At 40.6% G+C, this 19893-nt stretch overlaps 1 protein-coding gene across 4 annotated transcripts in view; it reads right to left on the bottom strand.

Moving 5' to 3' along the window:
• ERBB4 (erb-b2 receptor tyrosine kinase 4) overlaps positions 1–19893 on the bottom strand; it is a 577667-nt gene that overhangs the window by 119366 nt on the left and 438408 nt on the right. For 2 of the 4 annotated variants that reach the window (XM_048309078.1, XM_048309080.1), the window contains exons 16-17: positions 18596–18640; positions 137–269 (exon numbers count right to left, since the gene is read on the bottom strand). In XM_048309078.1, coding sequence (XP_048165035.1) covers positions 137–269; positions 18596–18640 — 178 coding nt within the window. Of the gene's footprint in view, positions 1–136; positions 270–18402; positions 18478–18595; positions 18641–19893 lie in introns of all 4 variants that reach the window. The other 2 variants (XM_048309077.1, XM_048309079.1) reach the window with 1 other exon arrangement.

Genomic DNA, 19893 nt, shown 5'->3' with positions numbered 1-19893 from the left:
CCACTGGTTTAATCTGCACAAGTAAGCAAAAGGATTTCTACAGGCCTCTCTGGTAAGACCTGAACGTCTCCAATATAAAAGCAGAACAGCCCTGCATATCTCTCCAAACAGCCTGTGAGAAGCAGCCTGGGCTCACCTCAGTCTCCAGGAACCTTCGCAGTGCTCTCTTCTTCTTGATGCTTTTGCGCCGAACGTACACAGCAAATGTCAGGCCCATGATGACGATGATGAAGAGGCCACCAATAACTCCCGCGGCAATCAGGGGGGTTCTAGCAATCAGAATCAGAGACTTTACTTTCACAGGTAGGGTGAGAGACCAAAGAACTTGGGTACATAAAACACAATCACATGGAAAACTCAGAACTGCCTTATGACCAGAACTCCAGCCCAAATGGGAAGTCAAGGCAAACACATTGACACATGGTAGTCTTTGCTTGTTTCTAATCATCATATCAACTCTACTTTTGTTTACAAAACCCCATGCACACGTGAGGAGTCGTGTGGACAAGGAAACACAACATGCACTTTGATGGCAAATGCAAATCTGCAATGGCAAAATGAGAACACAAATATCTGCAGTTTCCTGCAAGAGCTCTGCCTATGCTGATTTTGGCTCCATCCACATCAACTCATGGGCTCGTGCATTTAGGGGAAAAGAAGCCAACAAAAAATTCTCAAACTACCAACACAATATGCCTTCCCAAGTATGGAGGAAGTGAGAGGGAACTTCACAGGCGAGATTTGGAGATCACCTACACAGGCAATGGAGAAATCAGGCTCCCTCCAAAGAAAAACTCAAAGCAGTACCTTAAATTAGGTATTTTCACAGCATACCAACAACTTACCAACATGAACACACTCAGAGCATCTAACATCCTTCCAACAATGGCTGGACAGTTGCTGAAAAGATGGGTAAAAAGACAGCATGACAACTGCAGAGTATAGATGGTGCTGAAACCACTGCCTGGTAAGCCCAGGAAACAGATTAACTGTTGTCAAGATCATGGAAATGTCACTGCTGTGCTCTAAAAGCCTCCCTCAGTTACAGCTGAATGATGATGAAAGGTACGTTATGGCCTATTAATAAAAATGTATCACACAGCTACTGAAAATTTCAAAGAGTCTCCCTACTAAATTGTTTTATCCAACCCTTTATTCTTCTTTTTACAACCTTTCATGAAGCAGTGCCATCTCACCTGGTTTGGTTCCTGAAGGTGTGTCTACATTACCTCTGAGAAAGCCTCACACTTCCACATCGAGTATTTAAAGCACCACTACCAGGGTAAACACATTAACACAAAGGCCTATTGCAGTTCACAGACTTTATGATGGAAACTCTAAGCTTGCAAATAAAGGAAGGGGAATGCTGTCTGGCTGAGAAATGGGTTATGGTGTTTGGGGAACATGAGTCCAGTACCACCTACTTCTCCTCCAGGGAGTCTGGCCCTAAAACACATTGCCTTTTCTAACCCCAGTGGTTACTCTGTGCTTTTGAGTGCAGAGCTTAAAGAGTCTGGCATATCCACCCCAAACAATGCTCCTCTTTGTTTACATGTCTTCCCACATTGCTGATGCAAGAAACTCTTTAATAGGCAATTATGAAAAACACTGGCCACCAAAAGCCTTCTATGGAGCTTGTACTGACTAATGCTCTTGAGCAGAGGAATTTTTAAAATTCATTTTTATGCTGTATGAACAGTCATATAATTTTTAACAAACACCACCAAACCACAGACTGACTAAACAGGCAGGAGAACTCCCAGCTTTAAAGTGCATATTAATAACTAGCATAACAGTTGTCAAAGTAAGTAATTGGAGTTTTATAGTACTGTGTACTCTAAAAGTAGTTCAAATAATATTTACATGATAGACCATAATAAAAAAATGGTTCTAAAGAGGACATAAGTAATGAAGAAAATAAAATGAAGTTTGCAGCCCTTCTATTGTTATAGAGTACAAGGGGGGTTCAAAATGGATCTTTATGATTCATCATGTGAACTCTCACTGACTTTAAAAGTGTCCTAATTTTTAGTAGGGAATTGAAAAAAGGAAATAATTTTCAATGGCTTCACCAAACAAGCATTTTACTTGTTAATGTGAAATATGCTATATTATACCTGAATTTTCAGACGGTACCACCTAAAGATACTATCAAGCAAGCTTAAAAAGGAAGCATGAAAGGGATAGTACAATGTGCAATAAAATAACATATTTAAATGCTAAACAAATCAGTGAAATACAGAAAAAGCTGTATTTTCCACTCAAATAGTGATCAGTTGCCTTGACTCCCAAATCCACTACCCTTGCATCAAATCCTGTCAGTACCAAACATCCCAGCCTTGGATGTGGTCACATACCCAGCAGCTTCTCCTCTCTCTGCTGCAGAACTAAGCCCCAAAGTCAACAACCCTGTGGTTTATTTGCTCCAGGACCAGATGCCAAGTCTCTGCAGCCACAGCTCCCTGTTATCACTTCACCACTGCTTTCAACCACACATGGATTATTTCCTAAGCCCAGTTTTCAGGTTGCCACCCCATCATTGGGGTTATTTTCACTTGTGTTTGTTGGGTTGACTTTGCTTTTTCTCTCTGTTCTGCTAATATTATCAGGTCTCCTGCCACAGTTCTCTGCTTATTTTCATGCTTGCAGAGCCTTACCTTTAATACCCTTATGAATTCCATTAAGTTGTTTACCTTTCTGCTGGGCCATTGCTGGGGTTGTTCAACACGGATCCCTGCAAGGCGGCACTGACCAAAGCAGCTGCAACAAAACCTTCTACCATTTTGGTTTTTTTTAATTCAATCCTTTTTTGCATATGCACCTAACAAACTGTTTGGCTTCACAGGCAGCTGGACACACAAATCTCATTTTCTCTAGTGGCATTAAGGACTTAATCCACTTATTTATGTTACATTACTTGTCCCACAGCCACCTCCATGACTGCAATTCCTGACGTTTGCCCCCCTCAGACTTCTGCTCACTTAAAACTAATTCCATGAGCAATTCCGACGAAAAGACAAAAAATGCACTATCAAAAGCCCCTGTCATGTTAAAGTAATTTTTAAAAGCATGGAGGACTAAAAAGGCTCAGAAAAGCTACAGTCAAGCAAGGAGAGGTAGTTCCATGTCAGTCCTGCCCATCCAGCATAATTAATGGACAGGCAAAGTCAATCCTAGCTCACATTTCTTACAGCTCCACCACTAACCCAAACCCACCAACAGGAAACTCCTGATACAGCCACTGCTTTCCTTTACACACTGGAAATCTACCCCAGAGGATGGAAACAATCTCTGCAACGTGTTTCTGGGTATTCATGCTCATCAAAACAGGCTTAGCAGTCCAAGAAACATGGCCCTGAATCATAATTCAACCCCATATAATTAATTTGCTATCCCACATCCCTCCCTCAGCTGAGGACAGAATACCCAATTAATAAGTGGAAAAGGCATCAGCTGGGGTGGCTGTGGGAGGAAAAAAAAAATCACTACATGAAAATCCTGCCTCTTAAACTAGAAACTGTGTATCTGTGGCTAAAAGTTGAAAGAAGGATTCCAGTATTCCCTTAGGAGACATGAATAATATATACGTATTTCTTTTTAAATGTGTACTGTGTTTTCATATTTAGAAACATGTAACACCCACTCCCACACACCAAACCTGACACTGAGCTCAAAGTTAGCATTCCAAGACAGGCAAGGATGCTCAGCAGCAGGGCTTATACCATTCCATCCACTCCAAAACATCAGGACATCTGCAATTCCCACAGTTCCCTGAGACCAGGTATTAAAGCCTAATTACTGATTTAGATGAGTACATGGTTGGTCTCACACTCTTGACTGAAGAGTGCAGCAGAAAGGAGAGAGGAAATTGAGTTGTGGCCCATGGAGTAAAGCTGACAAACACCACCTGTTTCTCCATCCTTGGCATTGACCCACCCGGTACGAGATGTAAAGAAACTGAGCTTTGAAGCCAAGCTGTTGGAAGGCTGCAAGTTCCTGTATCAACCTTCCCCTTCTTGGAGTTTTTATCTATATATCCAAACAGGATTCATTACAATCTTGAGTGTTTGCTAAGCAGTTCCTTCTTGTAAATCCTTGTTATTGAGGTATTATTTTTTCTTGATGGACGCTTCCCACATTCTGCATTCCTCATCCCTTTCATTAGTGGGGGTTCAGCCAATTTTGAAGCTTCCCTTTCAGAGATCTGACAGATTCTGCTAATCCTGGAACGGTAATGTTAGTATTTAAAACATACAAGATAAACAATCAGGCTGGAAAGCAAATTTGTGGATGTTTCAACAGCCTCTCTCTGCTGTGCGAAGTTGGACAGCCACAACTTCCAGAGTGCCCGGTGTTCACGAAACGCTGCTCCCCCTGGAGTGGCAAGGATTCATCTGATGTTACCAAGACTGCTCTGCTTGATACTGTTTTTCAAGAACAAGGCACCCTTCCCCCTCTCTCCTCCTAATCCGAGGGTGTTTGAATACTGATAAATAGCCCTATTTATGTGCAGATTAGGAGTTTTTATCATGAGTAAACACAAATTTTAATTCACAGCTGATCTCACAGTTACACAATTACTACCAATTCCACATTTAATCCAGAGATGGGCAAACTGTCAACTACCCACAACTTTTCAATATGCAAAATGACCTCAGGGTTGCAGTCTGTGTCTGGGTCCACTCAGCAGTTAAACATCACAAAAGAGCAGACACAGCTTTCACTTTGGCCAAGGCTCATGTGAACAAACAGGTACCTGTTGACAAAACTGCTTCTTCCTTACCCACACCGGGTCCTTTATCAATGCCTGTAAAGGTATGTTCTACTCACACCTCTTTTTTAAGAATGTAGGAGTCCCCATTTCACTCAGCAAAGTAAATGAGGATAAAGAAATAGTAATACTAAGTACAGCTTTGAAAATTATTACAGCTTAACATTCTACACATTAATATGTATTGAATAAAAATCTATGGCGTTTTTATTACCACACACAGTACACAATGGATTTCTTTAAAACTGGTTTTAAGTCTGAATGGCATAATTTAGAACTACCACTCTGTTATGTTTTCACTATAAATTACGAAGAACTCTCAATTTTAGCTCCCTGTTAATACATCTGACTAGGAATAACTACTGAAATCTCTGGGATTACAGCATCAATATCAAGTCTTTTTATGGGCTTCTCCTCCTCTAAAACTGAAAAGTTCCAATAAAATCTCTTGCACCCCTATTGTTTTCTGCCTCAACTTAAAGAAGGAATGCTATTGTTAAGAGCTCACACAGTGACTCTGCTTTGAGGCTTGTGCTTTAAACAAACAGATTAGCATTCTTTTTAAAATATGCCAAGTCAGGCCCCATATAATGTAGATTGATTTATCTGTGACACAGAGCCAGTTAAACCCACTAGACTCAGGTGAAGCCAGTTCAGCAAGAGCAATCTCCTTTATAAAATTGTCATATTTCCCATTTTCTTTGGAAACAGTAATATTTTGCTTTAAATAAAGGAAACTAGAGCTGTAATGACCATGGATGCTGATGGACTGCTCTGAAACCAAAACTACCAGCATTAGCTCAAGGAGTTTCTCTCTGCATAAAGAATTCCTATTAGAAGCAATCAACTCAGCCTGCTTCTCTGCAACCAGTGGCAGTCAGCTGGCTCATCATGCCTGTGCACACGAAATTATTTATCAAGAAAACACACTTTTCTCCAGTAGAAACATGGCCTACTTTGGTGGCACTGTTTGCTGTTCATTCACTGTCAGATCCAGGAGCACCACAGAGCAGCACAACCCATGGCAGGGCCTGTTACATCGCTTGAGAAACACATGGCAGAGCCCACATCAAATCTGTAGGTACCAAAACATCCAGTGAGAGCTGGGTCACATAGAGAATACACACTGTAGCTCAAAACTGGAACATTTTGCTCTGCCATAGGTTTTTATAAACACAAAGAATAGAGAACATGAAGGAATGTTCATGAGTATTTTAAATAACTGTCAGGATAAAAACTGTTTGAATATTGTGCTCTTCCTTCTGTTATTTTTTTTTAAACACTTTCTGAATTTCACAGGTGGAAAGTGCCTGTAATTCACTCAAGTTCCAGTTAAGTGTTTGCTGGAATTAAGCTATTCAACATAGGAAATAATCAAACCCACACATGACTGCACCTGTAGACTGCACAGGTGGATTGTCTACCTCTAAGGAGCTGCAAGAAGGTTTCTCTACTTTCTTCTCTATTCCTCCCTTACAGAGGAGTAGAAACTTCTGCAGTTAAGGGTGGATTTGATTTACAACCCTGGAAGAAATCTGGCATAATTGACAGAGATTTATAGACCTTAAGCACAGAGAATCACAAACCTGTGTTTCTATAGTTATAAGTAAAAATAAGTAAATGGGTGTTATGGTGGAGGGTTTTAAGTATAATAATGTGATTTTGTAAGTTAAGTTAAGAATTTAGATGTTGTAAAAGTGATCTCTGTGTGTGGATGTGACTTAACAAATCACTGGGTAAGACACAGCCACACTGCAGTGGGAATACCACAGGTGATAGGTCATAAAGTCAAAACAAAGTTTCGTTTTAAGCGCCTGTTGGATTAGAAAGTTATAAATTGCTATGTAACCCTTAGTCTTGCGACTATTCACCATTATTATGATTTCCTGCAAATCTCATGCCTCGAGACCAATGCCTTATTTGTTATTTTAAGCAATAAATCCTGAGTAATTGCATAGTCCCATCTCTCCTAATTGAATAATCCGACGGGAGATCCGAAGAATTGGGATCCAACACTACCTCATGTCCTTCATTTTTGCTTTATTTCCCAAATCATCATCTTTCTTCAGAAAATGCATTGATCTCTCTTTTTATACCTGCCTGCTTTTTTTGAATGCCAGTCTTTCCTGAAAGTAATCATTCAGAAGATTTAAGGACCACAGAGCAGATATTTTGTTTAAGTGGTTAAGAACACTGGACTCCCCCCTGTTCCAGCTTTAAGTCATTTGGGACAGCAAGCATTTGCTTTCTCAAGCTCCAGGACTGTTTTACAGTCCTTCAAGGACTGTGTTTGGGGACCAAGTCTGACATTCTGAACCAGATTCCCTCCTCTGAAGTCTTTATGGCTTTATGTTTCTCCTTTATGAAAACAAATTCTGTACATTGAAGAGAGCCCCAACCTCTGCCCAAGCACCTCTCCAAGGGGAACAAGCCCCTGCACCTAAGGAAACAGTCAGACTAAGATTCAGCACTGGAAACTGGCAGAAGAGAAAAACCAAACATCAAAACTGAAAGAGGGGAAATTTAGATCATATATATGGAAGAAATTGTTCCCTGTGAGGGTGGTGAGGCCCTGGCACAGGTTGCCCAGAGAAGCTGTGGCTGCCCCATCTGTGAAAGTGTCCAAGACCAAGCTGGACAGGGCTTGGAGCAACTGGGATAGTGGAAGGTGTCCCTGCCCATGGCAGGGGGTGGAATGAGGTGATCTTTAAGGTCCCTTCCAACCCAAACCATAGTATGATAACAAAATGGGACATTTTAAACTGATAAGAACAGAACCATCACACTGTGTTCCCAATCGTCAAGTTTCTTGTCATATCCAATAATTTGTTCTGTAGTAAGAGCTTACATGGGTTTCAGCTGAGATTTTTTAACAAGTGGTGGCATTAAAGCATATTTTGGACCTATGTTTGAGATGAGAGTGCATGGAGGACTTGTAGCAGGATGTGTTTGGAAATATGCATCCATCTATCATTCATGTATTACATACATTCATGCACACCTACTGTTAAATATCTTTCCTTCAAAACCTAAATCAAAATAGTCACACTTCACTCTGCACTGGCACAGATGTTTATATAACATTACACATATAGCATTTGAGACATTTATTACAACACTAGTAATGGCCACGATGCTGTTAACTTCAACACAGATTTTAGCTACTCATCACTTGAGTTCTAAATATGCAGAATTTATCTTTGTGGAGCATAGCAGTGAATAAATGCAGCCAGTGCTCATAAATATAGAGGAAAATCGAAGGCAGATAAAGAGCAGGGTATAAGGAATTTCTTTGAGTATGCCTGATGCTGCTTTTGGATTTATCACTATTATTTTACTGGAATAGCATACTGTCTAAACATCCTACACAAATTATATCAACTGTTAGAAAATCTCATTTTCTTATTGGGGAATAAGCTCCCATAAAACTGATACCCTGTTCCTGACACAGGTTTGTACAGGGTCACCCTTATACAATACTATGCCCAAAAGTTCTTCTATGTTAATAACTTATCAGTCATCTCCCAGTCATTTTATGTTACCAAATGAAGCAGAGAGAAACTCTGGAGTATCTTCCAACTCCTCTTAATTCTAGTCACCATCCCACTGCCAGAATGTGAGAAAAGCTCAGCACAGAAGCTCCAAACTCACCCACTGTCACTGCTCTCTTCTGTATCCACATCCAGCCAAAGGAATCTCTTCCACCCCAGTGGCTGTAAAGGAGCAAGGGAAACCAGCCTTTGTGAGCATCATCCTGCTCTCAGCTCTGCTGACGAAGGGGTTGCGTTCGTGTACACAGCAACCTCCCACCATCTCCACCGTCACAGATGTGACTGGATTAGAAAAGCAGCTCGTGGCCATGGTGAGGGTACTGCTCAGAGCAACCCAGACTCTCCAACTGCTCTCTTACTAGGATTATTTTGTAGTACAGTACAGCCTACACCAAGGAAAATGACAATTTAGTAAAACAGCTCCTCCTTCTCCTAAATTTCTGTATGATAGAACATTCCAAGATCTACTGCCTTATCTAGACAGCTTCTAAATGTCAAAGAAACTCATCTTCTAACAGCTGCTGAAATCCCAGAACAGAACAGGCCAAGCATCTGAGGAAACAGTGATCCAATTTAAAAATCTCTTTTTCCCCTTTCAGTCACAACCCCCTTCCTTTCCCCATCCCAGCAAATCCCAAAACCTAAGTACCAGTACTCTGGAAGGTAGTGGACCCTGCTGACACTTTGTGCCTTTTAGGTCTCACAGTGTCTGAAGCTCATTAGGGGCCAAGAAAATAAAAAAACAAGGGGAGAGAAGGCTTCAACACCTTTTTTCCCTGCCTCTGTCATGAGGGAGAAAGGGATTGCTTCTCATTCCACTTTGAAGTGTTTAAGTCATCAGCAGCACAAAAAGGCTGAGGAAACGTTGAGAGAGTATATACAAACATACTGACACAGCTATAGGTTTTGGCTTGCTTTCTTAGTGATGCCCTTCTTCTCATTGGAAGTTTCCTGGAAACTGCTCCCCTATTTTAAAAATCCATTGATTAGAAGTTGACTCAAATGTCCTGAAGTTTGGAATTTGCAGCCCTGATCCACCAGTTGATCCAGGAACTAAAAGTAGAGAGAATTCACCCAGAGCTGAAGTGAGACAGCAGTGAACTTAGCCTGCATCCAAGTTATTCACATGCAGAGGACATCACTGCCACAAGGGAGGGAACATCGTATCTATGGGAGATGGGACATGTTTTAAAGCATATGTTTTAAAGCAAGGATATTATCTCTTCAATCTGTTCTTTGTCTATTATCCCTACTGTGATTGAGACTACGCATATTAACAACTAGTTGTCCATTTTAATGCAGGAATACTTCTTACCTTTTCTTTTTTTCCCTTCATCAGTCCATTAGGGGCAGTGAAGGATGTGATTTACTCCTGAAATTTGCACTTTTTTTTTTAAGGAAGGCTATTCACTCAAGCAAAGCCCATGGTTACAGACACCACTGTCATGAACTGAAAATATTCCCATGGCTGATTCAAGCCTGCTGAGAAATTAGAGGAGATGGGTTTGGCCACTGTCGTGCTGCTGAACTGTCCTTCTGGAATTAGACCTCTTCCCTCCAGTATACCATGTCAATGCAGTTTCTTTGCTTCTGACCAGCCCACAGGATATGCATACTCTGGCCCATGTTCCCAGCATTATTTTCGGATTAATTTGCAGATAAACATACTGTACACCAAAAGCAGGGATTGCAGTGTCTTGTCTCCTCTTCAGCATGACCTACACTGACATCAGGCCTACAGATTCTAACCTTGCAGGATTATTTGGAGCAAAAGAAATTATAACAAAAAACCCTACATCCTCTATCCTTTTGCTTCCTTCTACTTTTCCGCTGTCACCACTTCTTTTCACTCATGTTACGGTGCTTTACTGCTTCTGTGCCTTTGTCCTGGGTTGCAGTGTATTCTATTACCATCTTCATGAGCTGTTGAAATCAGGTGGGGCAGTGTTTCCTTGCCTCCTCCCCCCAGACTATCTTTCTGTTAATGGCCCATCATTGTCCTGCCGCATGACTCAGAGGTAACTCCCTCCGGACTATCTTCTGTTAACGAGCCTAATCAACACTTGGCCTTGTGACTCATTACCCCCTTGTGAGATGCTCCACCCAGAGGGAGGAACCAAGCATCCCATCGTGGATATAAGCTGAGATTCTGAACACCACAGACAACCTTTCCACTGGATTTTCAGAGGACAGGAGCTACACAGCCACCACTGGACCTGAGGAAGAGCAGACCTTTCTACAGGATCACCGCTTCAGGAGGACTGCAGCCACCACCCTACCTAACAGGGACTCAGGTTATATCCTAACTCTGTCAGTTTAACCCAGTGTTATCTGCTTTTATATATTTTTTTCTCTTTTTATTTCCCTATTAAGTTGTTATTTCAACTTGGTGCCTCCCACTAGTTTGTTTACAAACTATTACAGCCTTCTAAGACATATCTTTACTACCTAATTTCCGTGACATATCTAAACATCATTGCATTTACAACAAGTAGAGAATTATGAGTTAAAATGGAATAGTGAGTACAATAAGAACATGTAACAAAACTCCAAGTGAGCATTTTAAGAGGTGTCCAGCACTGGTATACTGCTTTGAAATCCTGTGTTTCCAAAGGACACACTATGTCACAGGCAGAGTAATGGGAGTCCAAGACAAATTGTTTGAGGGAAAAGTTCACACTCTTCATTAAAAAGGCTGATTGCATTTCAGAGAGTTTTCCTTTAGGCATTACTAGAAAAACTTTGTATCATTGACAAATCAGGGATTACATCATGACTGGACCATGTTTAACCAAAGCTTGGCCCTTGTCCTTGTAGTTGTTCTCAGATTTCAGCATAAATGCCACAACTCTTTAGTATGAGAGACTACCAGCTCTGCTGAGAAATGTACCACAACAGGCAGATAGAGTTACCTCCTCACAACCCTCTGCCAACGAAAAGCTCAATCAGAACTAGCCAGCACTTGTTCTTCACATTATCCCATAATCTTTCCTTGCCTGTTTTATCATTTGCTCAATCTCAGATAACTACAGAAATTATTTTCGACATTATCTTCTATTGATGAAACAGCCAATATGTCTGCAAAAGATCTTGTTCACCAGCAAGTGAAGATGGCGTCATTAAAAATTTACATCAGATTGAAAAAAAGGCATGAAGCTTTTTGACAAAAGTACAGATAAGATCTGAATGAGTTTCTCAGCTCTCCTAGCAAAGGACAGTCTGAAAATTCAGAATTTCACCTGACCTAACTGCTAATGAGCAAGCATATGTGAACAGAACAGAAATCTTGTGTAAAGTCATGTGGAACTCTCACTCTGTGCCTCATCCACAGCTGACAGGAGCCAAAGCCCTGGATTTGCTTGTCTGTGTCCAACTCAGTACTCAGAATCAAAGTTCAAAGGACATTCTAGTTTAGACCATGAGCCAAGAGCTGATCACAGCTGGAAATGATTGCCACAGACACTGAAGTGTCCTGTCACATGGCAGGAGGAGCCACACCACCCTCTGCCTCCAGGCTCAGCACAAACTGGTCTTGCTTGCAAAAAAAATTCCCAGTCTTGATTTTACAAGTCTAATGCTGGAGAAGAGAACATTACCAAAGAAAATCATTCCAGGGATTAATAACCTTCATTAGAAATGCACTGGCATTTTGCTGCTTTGAATGTCCCTCAGATTTCACCCATTTCATACCTCAAAGACACCCAACTCTAATTTTCAGTCTGCTAGACTTAGTGCCATCCTTAACCAAACTTTGTCTCCTTACCTGTGTACTTCTAGAGGAGAATCTGGCTCTACACCTTCACTTTCAGCCAAAATAAGCTTTAGCTGTTTGAGTTCCTAAACTTCACTCCAAGACACAAGGTATTATTCCCAATGGCTCTTCTCTAAAGCCTCTCTAACACACCTTCCTGGGAAAACAGTCAGCCTTTCCAGAGGCACAGGGTCTACATTCTTGTTCAATTCTATCCACTACCACTGTAACGGGGAAGAAAAGAGGCAAAATACCTCTACTTTACAGAAAGGAGATGCAGAGGAAGCTGAACTAACAAAGAGGGCATGGCATGGGAAATGAGTTTTGTATTAGTCCCCCTTTCCCACTAGAAATTGAATTTAGTTATTTGAAACTACTACCCAAAGGTACAGATAATTTATATGACATTTTCCCACCCCGTTACTTTACAGCATGGAAAAAAATTATAGTAAGATTAAGTAATTTGGTCTGATGGCTTGATTTCCTAATGCTCTCTTCCTGCATGGTTGCTGGTATTTGTGGTAATGCTTCCACCTTTGGTAAATGCTGAGGTACAACTTCCCACACATATCACCAGAGTCAGGAGTTTGTTAATTCCTTGAAACTTACTGCTTTGTTTAATTCGTTTAACTCATTTACCATTGTGTTTGCTACATACTAGTGAAGTATCAAATTGAACAGTGGTATTTCCATTCCTGCAAAAACAAATGAAAAGGACTGACAGACAACTATACTATCATCATTAACAAGTAATCTGCTAGTTTTGACCCAATGCTGGAAAAGCTGTCACAACTTAACTGAAGTACAACATACATTTTGGTGTGTAAAACAAACAAAAAAGGTAATGTCAATTACAGATTTCAAATGCAAATTATCGTCTGAATCACATGTTCAACACTCCATCATTCCAGAAAAGTGGTGTTAAACACGCAATAAAAAGCAAAGGGGGGGGATGTGCTGCTCTAAACAACCCCAGCCAAGAGCTTCCCATTTCACGCAGGAATTGCAGCTCCTTCACACCTGAATAAGGTCACAAGGAGTAAGCCAGACTGCAGAGAATTAAGTCTGGGCTGGACTCTCAACTCAAATACATTTGACATGTAAATTTTTCTAAGAAAGAGTGACAAAGCCTACATTGCACAGGTAGATTGGAAGTAAGACCACAAGCTTTAGTTCTGATTTATTATATATTAAATATTAATGAATTATTAAGAAACCATTCACTGAGGTTTAAACAACCCTGTATCTTCCATATTTCTAAAGCTCTACAAATGTATATTTAATAATAGATAATTAATTTATAACAACATTAAATCTAAATTAAATCCTTATTTCCAGCCATGAGAGAAACCCATTGGAGAGTGGTGAGATATACACTGTTGCTTTGTAATAAGGTCACTTCTCCACAGCACAATTTTATTTCTGCATTGTATATTATTTGTGTAGCCAAATCAATACAGACACACAACGCAAGGGTGATGAGAAACAAAAGCAGTGACCTCTGCAATGGCTGTGTGTGTTGTTTTCCATTCCAACAAACCATTTATTAATTTGCACTTCCTATTGCTTCTTTTCTTCTGGCAGTGACCTATCACATTTGGCCTTATTACTCACAATTTTTCCCTGCTCATAGTTTCAGTAAAGACAATTTAGTCAGTTTTCCAAACAAAGAATTTTCCTATCAAAAATGAGCACAGCTGCTGAGAAACTTGGTCAATGAGTATCAACAGATCCTGTAAGAGTTTTTTGCTCACATTCCGCTCCTCATATAAAAAACTTCTAGAAACAGCAGATTTCTGACCTTACTCTGTCCTACGTTCTCTCAACAGGATACTTACACTACTGGAGCCACAGAACAGATTTTAAACAGCATTGTGTGAGAATTGCTTCCAGTTCTTTCACTCTCCCAACCTTAACAGTTTATTTCTCTCTATAGTAGCATACCCTACTAAGTTCTTCCATACTATGAGTCCATACCAGCCAACCCTGCTGAGTAAAGCAGATGAAGCACAAACCCTCACTGATCACAGACAAATCTTTCTGAACATGGTACAGAAAAGAAGCTTTAATAAAAGGAGAGATTTATTAACTGTAGTCTGACCCCAAACTGAAAGAGGGGAAATTTAGGTCAGATATGAGGAAGAAATTCTTCACTGTGAGGGGGTGAGGCCCTGGCACAGGTTTCCCAGAGAAGCTGTGGCTTCCCTTGGATCTCTGGGAGTGCCCAAGGCCAGGTTGGATGGGGCTTGGAGTAACCTGGGGCAGGGGGGGTTGGAACTGGATGAGCTTTAAGGTCCTTTCCAACCCCAACCATTCTAGGATTCTATGTGTACAACAGGAAAGAAGGAATACCCACGTACACCCTTTCCACAAGAAGACTAGTCTTAAAATGTGGAAGTGGTAAAAAGTGGAGGAGCTCACAAGATCATTGCAGTGACTTTCATTCACGTCACAGGGATATTCCAAATGTACTCCTCCTAAAGCTCCAGGCAGGGAAATGCCATGGGGCAAGAATGAAAGTGACTTCAGCAGAGGTCTGGCTTCAGAACCACTTCAGTAGAGGCAAGTTCTCACACAGAACTGGGAGTTCTCTATCAATCTCTTTCATGAACCTGAAAGGAGGTTGTGGCCAGGTGGGGTTGGTCTCTTCTCCCAGGACACGAGCAACAGGACAAGAAGACACAGGGGAGGTTTAGGTTGGGCATTAGGAAGTTCTTTACAGAAAGGGTGAATAGGCTGCCCAGGGAGGTGGAGGAGTCACCACCCCCAGAAGTGTGCAAGAAAAGACTGAATGTGGTACTCGGTGCCTTGGTCTCGTTGTAAAGGTGGTGTTCCAGCCTAGCTGATTCTGTGATCGTGTGAATTTGTCCTAAACAGATTATATGTAAGCTCTATGCAACACACAGAGGCAGGATCTGAAACTGTCTGTTTTTCTAATCTGGATTCTTAAAAAATAAACCTGTTTCTTCAACTGCTCTGTTCTGATACAGCTTCAGAAAGCTCCATATTAAGAGTCTCTCGAGAGTAGCTTCTTTTACCAACCAAGTAATGTAGCTTAGCTGGTACTCACAGATCTTATTTTCCCTCTTATTTTATACAGAGATCCTCTGCCCCTCCAGAACAACTATAATTATTCCATAAAAATAGAGAGCATATGGAGCGCTTTCCTCCAAGCAACGGAGCCGAGCGCCATAAAAGCCATGAACATAAGCCGTTTATTAGAGGTGGTTTCCCTTCCCCACCAACTACTGAGAGCTGCTGTGAAATTCTATTGAAGTCATACTGTGATGGGGTACAAAACAGCTATGAAAGGATTTGCCTGCATTACACAGGGTTTACTGTTAATTAGCTCTTGTATGCATACACAGTACATAAAACCAGGTTTTTTTTCTGTGGAGGAAGTGATGATTTGTTGAGAGGATGTAGTTTTTGGATACAAAGCTAGCAATAGGATTGTAATTTGAGTTAACAGCTACACAACATTCTATTGAAGCACTTGACAATAGTGGGCCTGGCTAATTAGTTTCTGTTAGTTAAAAGGGAAATGTAAATGAAATTTTCTTGGGGCATAAACAGAGACAACAGCTTACTCAGACCAGGAACATCAGGGCTGGTGCTGGTACTTTCCTATCTTATCCACCACATGCTCCTGATCACGTCTTTAGATATACAATCTCACATGCACCAGAAAACAGAAACTTCACTCCTCTTTTGATGATCTCTTCTCTCCTAATATTAAGGTGAATGAAGCCTAGGAAGGATAAACCAATTAAAATTCATACTTTAGGTAAAAACTTTGTCCACAATCTCACTCCAATAACTGCACTAACCAAACTTCTGGTGAACTTGAAAGTAACCAGCCTTTCCTGACTGTCTGGAGTATTTTCTTAATGAACAGCAGAGCATTATTTTTACAGTTTTTGAACCTTCCTTTTAGACAACAGTTATCCCAATCTTGGGAGCAGACATACTAATCTTTTTGCTGATTGTTCTAGAATATGTTGGAATGTGCCATTGTGTGCTATCGTGTGCTATCCGAACCACAAAAAAACATTGACTGCAACTGCCAGAAGGTAGCAAAAGGAGGAGTTGTAATAAGAGGCAGGAAAGGAGGATGGATAACTCCTTTGGGCATCCTGGGAAATTCCAGCCACCTTCTGCTTTCCATCTTTGCTTTCGTGATTTCTAGGAAAGGCTGGTATGGAAGGTGGAACCAAAACCAAAGCTCCACAGGAATAATCCATACAGGAAGCTGCATGAGGAGCTGTTCTTTTGGACAGAACTCTATTGAAGGTTAAAAAAACCAAAACCAAACTATGCAGAAAGGAATGCATTGCCAAAAGTAAGGTTGTTTTCCCACAAACTTGAAGGGACTAAGGATAAGCAGAAAAACTGAAGTTTCACCAGTCATTTGGAAAACAAGCCATGTGAGCACATCTGATTCATCTTTATTAAACACGACAGAAAGAATTCCTTTGCTATTCTACCAGGCTCTTACAAAAGCCCTCAAGTCAATGGATCATGGCATAAACAATTTGCAAACTAAAAAACTGGAAAGAAAAGCAACACTGCTATGAAAATGGAAATAGGAGAAGATGAGGAATATCTTGCTGTTTGGGTTAAAGCCCTGCTCTCACTTTCAGCTGCCTGAACAGCAGAAAACCCTGTCCCCTTCAACTCACTGATAATTCACATCAATGGAAAAAACTCAAGTCAATTGATAAGGGTCAGACCGATTATTAATTAAGATTTACAAATCTCAGGAGGGTGCACAACAGAGGGTCATGAAGAAGTTTCTATCTAATGTCAAACACATCCATTTCGGATTTACAACCCTACTGTAACAAAAAGTGTCACTTTGCCAGTGCAGTTTTGCCCATTTTTAGCCCAAACAGAATAAACCATTTTCACAATAAAAAAATAAAAAAAAGCAGCACAATTTCACAAATCTAATATAAAGGTATGAGATTTCCTTTGCCTTGAAAGTGAAAGAATACATTTAAACACAGTGCAGCCATTTTCCTAAAATAAATTCAGCAAGGTTGAAACAAACAAAAAAATATCCATCCGATCCAAAGGAAACAGGAAACATTTGAGGGCCTTCCCCCTCAGACCGAATGGAGCAGGAGTAAAACAGCTGAACAGAGCAAAACAATTGCTTTCATTTCTGTAGTTTGGTAAGGCCCTTAAACTTAAGGAAATAATAATAATACATTTTCTGTATTTGTGCTTTGAGTAAAGTTGATGAAATTAGGACCTTTAAAACCTGGGCAGCTCAGTTTGGATGAGCCCATCTGAAAATGAGGCCCCACAGAAGTATCTCAAACTGGATATCCCAGATCAGAAAGATTAAAACAAAACATTGAAATATTGAAAAACTCATCTTGTGTTGCTTATTCATTGGTTAATGAATTAAGTCAGAACTTACACTGATTTAATAAACAAATGTACCATTGGATAGCATTTATAGTGCACTGTTTTTCAAGTCCAAATATGTTCTCCCTCATAAGCTAGAAATAGGAATATTCACATTACATACACAATTAGGAAGGAAAGGCAACCTTAAAACCTTTTGAAAAAGACAAGAAAAAACCTCAGATTGAAATCCTGAATCAGGTGGGTTTGATTGAAATTATGCATTTTTCATCTAGTCTTAGCTCAGGAGAGTAATCCCAAAGCCTAGAAGTCATATTAACCAGTTTGAATTCAAAAATTAACAAACTCAATGGCAATGCAGGGCTTTCATGAAAAAGAATGCAGAGTAAAGCCTCCATTAATTTGTTTCAATTGTCATTATTGAAAAATAAAACTGCTGCAAGGTTACAATTTTTCTTTTAAACAGAAAATGAAAAAAATCAAATAACAGTGTTATGTGAATTAAGGAAGAAATTTGGTTTTGCTAAAACATTTACTTTTTCAAGACAAGGTGTATGGAAGAAAGAGGTTCATTTGATTTTAAATTCTGTCTTAAACAAACAAATCAATAAAGAGAAAACAAGTGGATTCCAATTTTACCAGAATTTTCACCATCTAACAAAATTTAATCTGGAAACATGTATGTCTACGGGCAATTTCAGAATTTAATCCTTATTGATTTAAGGTAAAAATAAAAACAATTTAAAAAGGCATTTTCTAGTCAGCCTAAATGAGCAGAATATTCAACTGGCTTTCAAACAGAAAAGCAAATTTGCATGTAGAGAGGCAGATCTCACTTAAGGACAAGTTGTATTCTCCCCAAAATGAGTGCTTGTGGACAAACTGGATAGTATGACATTCCTGAGGCAGGCAGGGCAAGCCCCTGGGCACGAAGGATGGGGTGGGGATGTTACCTAGCGTGCTGTGGCAAAGTGGACTGCCGTGTCCATGGATAGTAAATGCAGTCATGACTAGCGGGGCCTCTACACCTGCAGGCAATTACAGAACAAACCACGTCATTGCCACTCCCCAGGACATGCACACGCATGCGCCCTTGTCCACACGTGCGGGATGGAGACACACAGGCAGCCAGCACACAGCCAGTACCTATCCATCAGCCCAATGCAGTCCTCCAGGTGTGGCCCTATGCACCTGCAGCAAATCCAAAGTGGAAACAGGGAGAGAAAGAGAGACATCTGTTATTTACACACCCAAGAAGCAGGAATCCCCTTTCTGTTCTTAATTCTAGCTCTTCTCTCTCTAAGAGAGACCTAAGTCACCAAAAAAATTATAGCTTGTGACAAGACGAACAATAACAGCAACAGCACTCCAAGGCAGGCCATATCTTGGCTCAAACAGCACTTAAGGCAGGTTTCACCTGCGTACGTGGGAGTCCTGACAACAGAGTTGCTTTTCCTGCATGTTTTTATGAGTCATCAAACCAGTCATTATTGTACAAAAGCTGTTCACTTACAAGTTGAGACCTCAAGGAGCACAATCCAGAACTTGCTTTTCTTTCTGTAATTGATGCAATTGTTCATCCTGTGCTAAGCAGCAAGGGCGACTGCAGAAATATTTTGGAAGCTGACTATACTTGTTTAACAGGGAAGCTCAAGGACCAACTTCCAGCAACAAAAACCACAGCCAAACGGGGTCTGATGATTTAGACATTTTCTTCTGCTTTCTTTAGATGCTGCCAAAAGTCTTCCACCTGCACAAACAGCTGATGCTCACCAAAGGCTTTGGAAATGCAAGGAATCACTAAATGCAGCACCACTAAAACACAACCATGGAAAATGGTTTGCAGAACATGGGCATGTGTGGATTTCCCTTGCCCCCATGAAGAGCAGGACTGGTTTCCTGGTCATCTACATTGAAACAGCAGGTCGATTACATGTTTACATAGAAGTCAGGATTCTCAGAGACCTAAAGTTGAGCTTTTAGGGGTTTTAACAACCTGGCCCCCTTCAGTGCTGCATGCCCAGCTAGGCACTCTAGCCATGGGGAGTATCTAGCCCTTGGCATTTAAGGAAACCAAACCATTTATTTCTCTTTAGCAAGATCTCAGAGCTATTTTATTAACAGGCCCTTTGGCTGTACATCTACTATGGGCAGGAGAGGTGATCTGACACATCAGTAGACTGCAACTTACTTCTGTTGAGGCATTTCAAATTTAAGGTGTGATCCCCAACTCTTTTAAAGTTTGCTGCTTTTCAGATTGGCTTTGATGGAAGGATATGCATGTCAAAAAATCTGAGAGTTCAAATAAGCTCCCATGAGATCTTCTTTCTGCTTCACCATCACTTGCCATTCATCAGCTTTTGCTGCATTTAAATTGGTATCACTCTGCCATTATAAAATGAAGTCAGTGAATTCCATTTCCCTATACCTGCTCATCAGGGAGA

The sequence above is a fragment of the Corvus hawaiiensis genome, chromosome 7 (assembly GCF_020740725.1).
Source record: "Corvus hawaiiensis isolate bCorHaw1 chromosome 7, bCorHaw1.pri.cur, whole genome shotgun sequence".
Classification (NCBI taxonomy): Eukaryota; Metazoa; Chordata; class Aves; order Passeriformes; family Corvidae; genus Corvus; species Corvus hawaiiensis.
The sequence above is the reverse complement of the archived record's forward strand: the minus strand, read 5'-3'. Positions and strand labels throughout refer to the sequence as shown.